General features: G+C 38.3%; 1 protein-coding gene across 6 annotated transcripts in view; it reads right to left on the bottom strand.

The window, feature by feature from the left end:
* Positions 1–981: 981 nt before the first annotated feature.
* Positions 982–11833, bottom strand: part of DYNC1I1 (dynein cytoplasmic 1 intermediate chain 1) — a gene marked incomplete at both ends in the record, with an annotated part of 291578 nt that continues 280726 nt past the window's right edge. For all 6 annotated transcript variants that reach the window (XM_080701433.1, XM_080701434.1, XM_080701429.1 and 3 more), the window contains one exon: positions 982–1092. In XM_080701433.1, coding sequence (XP_080557559.1) covers positions 982–1092 — 111 coding nt within the window. The remainder of the gene's footprint in view (positions 1093–11833) is intronic.

Raw genomic sequence — 11833 nt, 5'->3', positions numbered from 1 at the left:
AATAAAGCTAGCAGTCTGGTTTAAGTCCACCCAGGTTGGCTGCCTATAAATTCATGATTAATCATTAACGTGGCCCTACCGTATCTCTCCCACCGCCTGTCACAGAACAAGTCCAGTCCGGCTTTCCCCAAGCAAAGGATTTACCCACACTGATGCAGACCTGGTTTGGAACATTTTATTGGCAATACTGGTGTCATATTTAGGAACCACAGACTTTTGTTGGACTGTGTTAGCTTGAGTGACAAGTATCAATGGCCAACTCTATTTGAAATATTGTTAAAGTACCTAGAAATAATAGGCATTAAAATTCATTCCGTTCACTGCAACAAACCTCTAAAGACTCCGTGTTCTCAGTGCGACTGGCATACTGTAATTGTTATTTGGAACTTAATGTAACCTCAACAGCAGCAGAGAGAATACAGTCTCTCATTATGCACATGCTCTAGGATCGTTTATTTTAATGCTTTCAAATAAATATGTTCCATGCAGCACACTACAATAAATAAGGAGCAGCAATGTTCTTCTAGTAAATCCATTCATAATGTGAGTCACCATGTAAAAACACCACATCTCAAGTCTTTGGCCCTGTACCATATCATGAGGCACGGCACATCTGCACCCAATCATATCTGGCTTCATATGGATTTAATAGGGCTATGCCAGAAGTGCATGTAAGCACAAATTTAACCAGAGGTTTCCAGCTATTAAATACAGCTACTAAGTAGTTAAAAGGCAACAACTAAACCCGTAAAGGTCCCCCACCCCCTTCATTATGGAGACAGAAATATAAGGTAGAAATACTCTGGTGGACGTCGGGTAGGTGGAAGGAGAGAACGGTGGGACACATTTGGAATACTGGGAGCAAAGCCGGTGCAACATGGCACCCATTGTCACAGCAATACTGATATGAATGGACGCTGAATACAGGAGGGTGGGGATGACGACTCCAGCGAGGCAGGGCTGGGCAGGTGGCTGTCTCCACTAGGCTGATAACTCCACAGCGCCTTCCTCCTCACTGTCAGCTCGGTTAGCTCGGATCTCCACCAGGGTCCTGGCGAATCGCGTCCACTCGTCATTGTGGGGAACTGCAAGCTGCAAAGCAATGGAGAGACCATGAACAAGATACTGCCTACAGCTGCCAGCCCTGGCCCTCCCAAAGCGATGTTCTTCTTTGAATGGAGTCAGACCCGAAGAGTTGCTCTTAACCTAAACATTTGGGAGAATTATGTCACTCATAGAAGAAAAATTGCTCCTGGAATTCATAAAGTGTTTAAAACTTATGTTAACTATACAATTAGAGCAGCCAAGGCCGGGCGTGGTGGTGCACACTTGTAATCCCAGCATTTGGGAGGCTGAGAAAGGAGGATCGCGGTTCGCGGACAGCCTCAGCTACTTAGTGAGGCCCCTTGCAACTCAGTGAGACCGGGTTTCAAAATAAAGAATAAAAAATAGGGCAGGGGGTGTAGCTCGGAGGTAGAATGCCCCTGAGTTCCGTCCCCAGTACCGTAAAACAAGCAAACAAACAAAAGACAATTAGAGCAGCCATATTAAAATATTTTTATTCATGAAAATTCTTCATAAGATGGTAAGACTTACAATGAATCCAGCAAAGAAAAATTGCGTTATTAACCCAGGGTTTGAAATAACCGTGGTATTTTCTTTCTAGTCAATGCTATTGATCCTTTTTACTAATATATCAACATACATGGCAAAATAATAACTTATGCGCAGAAATTTTCTTAGGATGAAGTAATGTTTGAACCTTTCCAGCAAGTTACATGATAACTATGAATAATTGTAGTAATAATAATCATCATAGTAATAACTGGAATAATTGTAACTTTATCCTATATGTTGAATGAAATATTTTGATTTTATTTATTGGCACCAGGGATTGAATCTCAGGGCATTCTAACTCTGAACCCTTATTACATTTTATATTTAAACAGGGTCTTGCTAAGTTGCTGAGGGTCTGTCTGAGTTACTGAGGTTCCCACAAACCTGTGATCCTCGTGTTTCAGTCTCCTAAATACTGGGATTAGAGGTATACACCACCATGCCCAGTTAATATTTTGATTTTTTTCCCTTGTACTAGAGATTGAACCCAGGGGTTCTCTACCTCTGAACTACACCCGGCCCTAATTTTATTTTATTTTTTTTATTTTGAAACAAGGTCTCACTAAGTTGCTGAGAGTCTCACTAAATTCCTGAGGCTGGCCTAGAACCTGTAATCCTCCTACCTCAGCCTCTCAAGTACTAGGATTACAGATGTGCACCACTATGCCCAGCCAACATTTTTTTGTGTGTGTATGGTACTGAGGATTGCACCAAGATGTGTGCAACCTCTGAGCTATTTTGTGTTTTATTTTGAAACAGAGTCTCATTGCTGTGGGTCTTGCTAAATTACTAAACCTGCCTAGAACCTGTAATCCTCCTGTCTTAGCTTCCTAAGTACTGGGATTACAGATGTGTACCAGCACACTGGACTAAATATTTGAGTGTGTGTGTGTGTGTGTGTGTGTGTGTGTGTGTGTGTGTGTGTGTGTAAGGGGTACTGGGGATTGGATTTATTTCTGAGCTTTAGCCCCATTCCTATGTTGTTTTTGTTTTATTTTGAAACAGGGTCTTGCTAAGTTACCGCACACTAGCCTTGAACCTCTGTTCCTCCTGTCTCCACCTCCCAAGTAGTATTTTGATTTTATAGAAGAGGATATTGAATCCCAGAAAAATCAAGTAATCTAAGCAAGGTTGCAAAGCTTGCAAGTATCAGTGCCAGTATAATATGGTTATAATAGCTGGATCCTTAGCTATACTGATTTGCCAAAAATGAGGGGCTTATACAATTTCCTAAATAATATTTTCCTTGTATAATTAAGTGAGGGAGAAATTAACACCCCCATGGAAATTGTACATATATGTTTCATTAACTGTTTTAAGTGACCATGAATTTTCTACATAGCACCCAAAAATGAATTTCTTAGAGATACTAGAAAAGCATTGGGAACAGAAAAGAAAATTACTTGAAGATGAAAAAGAGGATTGAATATATGTCTGAAGGACTTCATAAAAAATAAAATTAATAAAATATGAGCCAGGCATGGTGGGTGCACGCTTGTAATCTCTGCATTTGGAAGGCTGAGACAGGAGAATCACGGTTCTCAGACAGCCTCAGCTACTACAAAGTGAGGCCCTTTGCAGCTCACTGAGACCCTGTTTAAAAGAATAATAATAAAAAGTAGGTCTGTGGGTGTAGCTTGGAGGTAGAATGTTCCCGGGTTCCATCCCAAGTATCTCAAATAAATAAATAAATAAATAAATAGAATAAAATTGATTTGTACATGACAGTAATTTTCTTAGAGTTTTACAAAATAAGATGGTACAATCAATCCATCTACATACGAGTACCACAATGCTCTCCGCATATTTCATGAACACTAAGAATATGTATTCATCACTATCAATGTCCATTTGCAAAAATTAAAAAGAACAAGTAAATAAATGTAAGCATTGAGATCACTTCTGTAGCTGAAAAATTACCCACTACACAGAGCCAGATGATTAGAACTTTTAAGTTTTTCCTTACAAGAAATGACATCCATAGAAACTGTCAAAGAAAACTTCCCAGAGAGTGGCAACGCCATTCTCTAAAGTATCCTTAAATTCATGTTCTAGTATGAAGGTTGAATGTTTCAAGATTATACTTCTGGAAATGATGTACAGGAGAGGGAAGTAAGTTCTCTGACCTATTTTGAGAAATTCTGTACCTATAAGAATTCTCACTTAGTCATATGAATAAAAGTTTTTGAATGGTTAAATACTTCTCTAATTATTGAAATGAATCCAAATTTCTTTTTTGGCAATGACACAAGTTTACAGTAATACTGAATCTCTGAGAGTCTTACTCCTTTGCTCAGACCATTTGTTGTTGTTGTTGTGTTTTTTATTTTAAGTTGTTTTTGTGTGTTTCATGTTATTAATTTTATTTATTTATTTATTTATTTATTCATTTATTTATTTTTGTGATGTTGGGGATGGAACTCAGGGGCCTTCTACCTCCAGGTTACACTCCCATACCTATTTTATATTTCATTTAGAAACATTAGGATTTCACTAAGCTGCTGAGAGCCTCACTAAGTAGCTGAGGCTGGCTTTGAACCTGTGCGATCCTCCTGTCTCAGCCTCCTAAGTGCTGGGATTACAAGTGTCCAAGTACTGGGATTACAAGTGTGCGCCACCACACCTGGCTTCATGGTACTCATTTTAAAAGACAATACTGCATTGGAGAAATGAGGCTCCCCCAAATGAAAGATACAAAAAAGCTAATATTAGACATAAGAAGCCAAGGCTTATATCATATTTATATAAAAGAACAGCTCCTTTTTTCCCCTTTCTTTTCACCAGCAACTGACCAAGTCTTTCCAAAAATCATAAAAAAGGGAGATAAATCTCAGTCATGATAATACATTTATAACCTTTTTTTCAAAAAAAACCAGAATAGGGCTAAAGTACTTTTTATGTTCATATAACTTTAAATGTTGGGGGAAAGGCAGATTGTAACAAATACACATAGCATGTGTCTCATAAAGAGCCGAGTTTGGTTCCTAAACATGAAACTCTATTTTGATTTATGTGTTTAAAATTTAAATTAAGCCGGGCGTGGTGGCCCATACTTGTAATCCCAGCATTTGGGAGGCTGTGACCAGAGGATTGCGGTTCACGGACAGCCTCAGCCACGTATTGAGGCCCTCCACAACTTAGTGAGACCCTGTTTCAAAATAAAGAATAAAAGAATAAAAAATAGGGCAAAAGGTGTAGCTTGGAGGTCAAGTGCCCCTGGGTTCCATCCCCAGACCCGCAAAAAAAAAAAAAAAAAAAAAAAAATTAAATTAACACATGATGTCTTGTGCGATATTTTATTGAAGGAAATGCATAGAAATGATATCCTAAAACAAGATGGGTATGGTAGCACATCCCTAGGCTTGGAAGGCTGAGATCACAGGTTTGAGGCTAGTGTGTGGCAATTTAGCAAGACCCTCTTTCAAACTAAAAAGCTGGGCGTCGTGGCACAGGCTTGTAATCCCAGCATTCGGGAGGCTGAGACCAGAGGATCGCAGTTTGCGGACAGCCTCAGCTACTTAGTGAGGTCCTCTGCAACTTAGTGAGACCCTGTTTCAAAATACAATAATAAAACAGGGCAGGGGGTTTAGCTCAGAGGTCGAATGCCCCTTGGTTCCACCCCCAGACCTGCAAAAAAAAAAAAAAAAAAGATAAAATAAAGCTTGTTATGTATCTCAAAAGTAAGGCTCCCCAAGTTTCAATCCCCAGTGAAACAAACAATTAAATAATTAAAAAACAAATTATATACTAAAATGAGAAAATAGGTAAATGTGTTTGCACAGTTTCATTTAGTAGTGCGGGCAAGACTGTAAGGAATGACTCTAAGCTTTGTGTAGTGGCACATACCTGTAATGCCAGTACCTGCAAGATGGAGATAGGAGGATCCCAAGTTCAAGGCCAGCCTCAAAAATTATCAAAATAAAAGTAAAAAGAGCTGGGAGTATAGCTTGGAGGTAGTATGCCCCTAGGTTCAATTCCTAGTATTATAAAATAATAGCACTAGTAAAGATTATGAAACTCTAAGAAACTTTAAATATGTGCCAGCTACAATTTGGAACAGAGCTAAATATCATTTATGCTATATAAATTTGTACATATAATTTCTAAGATATAAATTTTATCAAATATAAATAATTCTGTTAAAACAAAAATAACTTGGAAATTAAACTATATTTGACCTCTTTCCACTGAGGCAAGACTAGAGCCCCTAAAACACGTGCCTCAAAAATACAGATTTATTCTTACAAACTTTTCACAATATTTAACCATACCTTATCTTCTTTTTGATTTGCTAAAGTTTCATACAGCTTGGCAAAATATTAGAAGCATTTATTTATTTATTATTTACTTATTTATTTGTTTTGTGGGTGTGGGAATGGAACACAGAGGTATTTGACTTCCAAGCTACACCCCCTGCCATATTTTTTATTCTTTATTTTGAAACAGGGTCTCACTAAGTAGCTGAGGCTGTCCGCGAAGAACCACGATCCTCTGGTCTCAGCCTCCTGAATGCTGGGATTATAAGCATGCACCACCACGCCAGGCTTAGAAGCTCTTTTTAAAAGCAAATTTATTCTGCCAAGTTGTTTCCTCTCTAAAACATCATAAATTTTACAGAAATAGTAGTTTGTTTTGCACACACACACACAAACACACACACACACACACACAATTATAAAACAGAACGTGACAAAAACTGTTCCTAGAAACTTGGAATACACTTACCTACCTCATTCGATCATACTTCTTCATTTAGTTGACTATAAAAATAACCCAAGATGATGGTAATGTTAGTTTTAGAAGGTGATCTGCAGAATGCCCAGTTTTTAGAATTAAGTATCACCATCAGGAAGCACTTGAAGTATAATCTTAGCTTGAATGTGTGAATGTGTATTCACAAGCTGCTTCCACACCCAAAGCAGTAATTTTTGGCATTTGAATTACTTGTCGGTAAGGCCAAACAGGTGTCCTGACAAACAAGAAGGCCAAACTTGTCGTTTTACTTTTGTGGCTGTAAACAGAATCTGTCTGGACTGAACTGTCCTTCATTCCCATGGCAGTGCCTGACTCTTCTCACCTGCTTCTCTTTGATTAGAAAAGGCTAGAAAGAGACTCAAGGACAAAAATGCCCCCAGAGACTTTCCCTAGGAGACTTTTATTCTGATGAGTGCCCTCAATCATTAAAAAGGAAAAAAATAATCTTTGTTCATGTTAACGGATGAGACTGCTCTTGTGTCCTAACTAGCGTGCAAATTTATTCAATATTCAGTCAATCAGCATTGATTGAGTACCAATTATTGCCAGGCACGGCATTAGGATTCAAAATACAACAACGAATTCTTTCGGAATATGTGGCTATGAAGTGCAGGTGAACACTAATTGTGATACTTTTGTATGTGTGAATACTGGCACAGATTTTTTTTCCTTAAAAAAAATTCTCTGATGTTCAAAAAAAATGAATAGGCTAAAATGCACTTTCTTACAGCGAAAACGGAAACACTTCCTGGTCTGTTGTGTATCGAGTGACTAGCAGGGAGGAAAACGGCATGGGGATAGCACGGGTTCAGCCTCTCTTCAAGTTTCTATCCAGATGTGAAAGGCTGAATCTAGAGCGTCTGAGCCACACTGTGGATTTCCCCCCTAAACACAACAGTTCAGAATAATTTCTCAACAATTTACATTTGTGATAGGAAAAATATTCACCAAGTTCCTAACGGCGATGAATCATTTCGAGCTATTAAATATATAAGAGGAGCAATAGGAAGAAAATAATCCATAGTTAATTCCAAGGACCCCTTAGAGAAGGACTTGTAAAAATGGTCCAGTCAAAGTGGATCTGGAAACATTTTCTGCCTCTGGATTCATCCGCTAAAGGCACAGCAGAGGTCAGAGATGACTCATATTTTCCCATTGCCTCTTAGAACAGAGTTCACCAACGGGCAGTACTCCCCTGCTAGCAGACTGTTTCCTAATTTGCTTTTTATTTTATTTTTTGCTAAATGTATAAAGCATTTTAATGCCGAAGAAGCACCCAGGGCTCTGCTTCCTGAGATTATAAAATTTTAGCTCTGAGAGTGACCATCTTTTACAGATACCGTATGAGCCTGTTTGTACAGCTGAGGGAACAGAGGCCAATAGTAGTTACTGAGATACCAATTTGGCCACAAGGAGGAGGCCAAATGAACCTCAGATGTGGCCAGGGGACTCGAGTCCAGCTTTCATCTTGGCAGCTGGCAGTGGTCAAACACTTGACCTCTCACTGCCTGGGTTATAAAATGGGTAGGTGACGTCTGGTCACTTATCAGCAGAGATGTAGAGAGGATGAGGAAGGTAATCTAAGGCAGCAAGTCCTGGGGGTCCAGCGTGGGATGACCATGTGTTCTTTTTCTTTAAATTGCTACTTGGATGAAGTGGGCTCCGGAAGCACATATGACATACATATCACGACTACAGCATTTTTCTGGTTTCGAATTTTTTTTCTCCTTATACAATCCTGACTGCTCCGAGGAGGGTAAGGAACATGGTCTAGACCTTTTTCACAGGAGGAGAGGCAAGTGCAGGGAACTAAACTGATTAGCTAGAGCCTGCCTAACTTTCGCCTGACCCACAGGGTGAGGCAGTCAGGAGCCTCATCCTGTAAGAAGTGGCAGCACACCATGGCAGAATGGCTGGTGGAATTGGAACCACCTGCTAAAAGACCCTAGGGGTTGTGTTTAATCTTATAAGGTGGTTGAGAGACAAAAGATCGAACAGACAAAGAAAAGTGCAAAAAAGTATGGAAAAAATCATGAAATTGGGTTCACAGTGCCATGGGTCTGTCCCTCCTCTCTGGCCTAAAGGCCTCTGGACCCTGTTCCACCTAAACCTTAACAACTCATCACTCTGACCACCTGGTGTCATGCCTGGTTTCGTGATGGCCCAACAGGAGGCTCAGACTGCAGAGTGACTGGAGTTAGAGAATAGAGACAGGGTTGACTGTTCCGTCTCAGATCATGGTTTCTTTCTTTTTTTTTTTTTTTTTGTGGTTCTGGGGATGGAACCCAGGGGAATTCGACCACTGAGATACACCCCATGCCCTGTTTTTTTTTTTTTTTTTTTTTTTTTGAGACAGGGTCGCACCAAGTTGCGGAGGGCCTCACTAAGTAGCTGAGGCTGTCCACAAACTGCCATCCTCTGGTCTCATCCTCCCAAATGCTGGGATTACAAGCTACAAGCTACAAGCGTGCCCCACCACGCCCGGTTCAGATCATGGTTTCTTAGTTTTTCCCCTTATTTGCTGTGTGTCCTTAAGGAAGCATCTCTGATCTTTACTTTCTCATTTGTGAGGAAGAAATTTTAAGACCAATTTGCTAGGGCTGTTATGAAAATTAAGTAAAACAAAACAAAACAAAAAACTCAGAATGATCTTAGCACAGTGCATGGCACATTATAAACCCTGGAAAAATCATCTTGGTTTTCTATTTTCCTTCTTACTATTTATTTTTCTATTCCATTTTTTATCTTATTGCCTCTTTCCCTCTTCCCTTTCTCCCATTTTTCCTTTTCACCTATGTAGAGCTGCATTAATTTTTTAGAAATGCCTTATGTTTTATCAATATTGTAGTTATTAAAAACCACAAGTATGATTTCCTAAATAGTCACTTTAAAATTTTTATATTTATTTATTTTGTGGTACTGGGGATCGAACCCAGGGGCATTCTACCTCTGAGCTACATCCTCAGTCCTATTTCATTTTTTTTATATTTTTAAGCAGGGTCTGGCTAAGTTGTAGAAGGCCTCCCTAAGTTTCTAAGGCTAGCCATGAACCTGCAGTCCTCCTGTTTCAACCTCCCAAGTACGGATTATAAATGTGTGCCACCTAACCTGGCTACTAGTCATATTTTTAATAATAGATAACTTTTATTAGCTAGATACAGGAAAAGAGTTTTTTTGTTTGTCTTACAGATCCCAAGATAAATTCTTGCAGAGTTAATTTTTTTTACTTATTTGAAAATTAAATTTAAAATATAAGTTTACCTTGCAAATGCACACTCATAATGCACATATATTTTTATTTTTCACATATCACCAGTACATCCTAAATCAGCTATTATCTTTGTTATGGAACTTTCCATAGTAGGATTCTGTTTTTATCTCAAGTTATAGGCCTTGGTAACCGCTAAATATGCTATTATAAAAAAAAACTGACTTTTTATAACTAGAATTAAACACACAGATATCATCCATGTGTCCTTCCTTGTAAGTAGCAGTTAGCCATTTTGTACAGTCCTCAGTTAAACCTCCCTCATTTTCTAGTATGTTTTAAGAGTTTATGGTACCTCAAATCTGGTTTTAAAGAGCTGCCTTATCTGCAGTAACTCCTCCCAGGCCTATGCATATTTTTTATGACAAAAATATTTGTCTCAGGCACTGTTCAGTCTGAAGGGAGATTATAAAAGATATTGGATAATTAAGACATTAGAAAAGTATTCAGTAATTTCAGTTTGGTTTCTCAGATACATTAACCATGGCAAACAAATTCAGTGAGTAGGTCTCTAAGCTTCAAGATAAATATTCCATGGATGTGTGGTTCATCAGCATCTTTGTAATTTTTCAATTAAATGAGAACTCATTAAAAAAACGTGGGATTATTATGTTAACCATTGATTCTGAACAGATACAAACCAAATCATCTCTTGTATTAACATAAACATTCAAATTTTCTGTTAAAAAGATATCGTAAAATTATCTTTTCAACTTGAATATATTGAACATACATTATTTTTAATGCATTTGCAAAGGCCGTGCAAGTGTTTGTCAGTTTCCACAGAACAACTGCTCAACCCCTCTATGCTCTAAAAGCTTTATAAAATGTACAATCATTAATAGCGCCCAAATTTGGTACGTTGTAGACTTACTGGTGTACAAATATGCGTTTGTGTTCAGAGGCAGCCTATGTTTTTAGGACAATTCCCTTTGCCACACACACAGATGGAAGCAAAGTGGGAGGTAATAAGCAACGAAACAGCCGCGGGACGGCCAAGCACACCGGCTGCACATAAATACCGCCCCACTGTATTTAACTCTTGGGGGAGTCTCGCATCACTCTTAACAATGGATGAAACCACGGACCAGACTTCCAAGCCAGACGCAGTATACAGAGGGTGTAAATACACTACAGGGTTCTACCACAAAAAAAAATATACCGTGTGGTAACAGCATTTAGAGTCGTTTCAGAGAAGTTGAGAAAGGAGAAGTCACAGAAGTCTCTGTGCTGCGTGGAGTCTGCCATAACCAATCCATAGGTTAAGATTTCAGTGAACTTTAGCAACATTCCAACTTAGTCCACTCTCATAGTGTCTGGCTGTTTTTTTTTTTAATTTCTTTTCATCTCAAAACCTCATCTAAGAGAATCTTCATTGACCCATGAAGCTTAGCACCCCTTTGCCAAAGGTCTCTTCTATATGTTTTTAGGTGAGGGATTTATTTTTTCTGCATGTTTCTTAGAACAATACTTTAAAAGAAATCCATTACCACCTAATTATGGTAAGAAATGAAAGTAGGACATGAAAGACGAAGTAAGAAGTAAAAAATGTGGATCTACAAAAATTTTAATCGTTCAGTAAATATTAAAGGAAATAATTTATTTTAAACACTATCTTGAGAAATTAAAACTTAAATGTATCCCTGATGTAAAGTCTACCATTCTAGGAAGCATGCCAAAATTCTGGTGTTTGGACCTGTGCAGAAAAGAGGAAAGAAAAAAAAAAAAAAAAGGCCGAGAAAGAAAGCAGTAATTCACTAAGACCTAAAAATGTTCTTATTCACATTTGTATTAAAATTGTATTGTCCTTTTTTCAGAAATTTCTTAGGCATTTTTATTTTTCTACTACTTGGAACAATCCATTTCTCTGTCTAAAAGATGGAGAGAATGCTAAAAAACAGTGACTGATAGGCAATGAAGGAAAATAAACTTTCAAACTTCAATTACCTCTTTTTCTGTAACACAAAAGATCACGAAAATGGCAGGCAAAAGAAAAAGCATGCACTACTCAAGCCGACCTGTCATTAGCTGACTAACCATATATCCCTTCTTTTCCTGATATTATTAACTATAGGTTTTCTAGTAAATTCCTAGCAACCACTGCATCTAAGCAGTTTTGACAAAAAAGAAGGCTTATTGCTAAACACCTTAAAAACATTTACCAAGGCAATAAAAGAAATGTCATTCCCTCCT

This window comes from Muscardinus avellanarius (assembly GCF_963383645.1).
Source record: "Muscardinus avellanarius genome assembly, chromosome: 9".
Taxonomy (NCBI): Eukaryota; Metazoa; Chordata; class Mammalia; order Rodentia; family Gliridae; genus Muscardinus; species Muscardinus avellanarius.
Note: the sequence above shows the minus strand (reverse complement) of the source record. Positions and strands in the feature narration are given on the sequence as shown.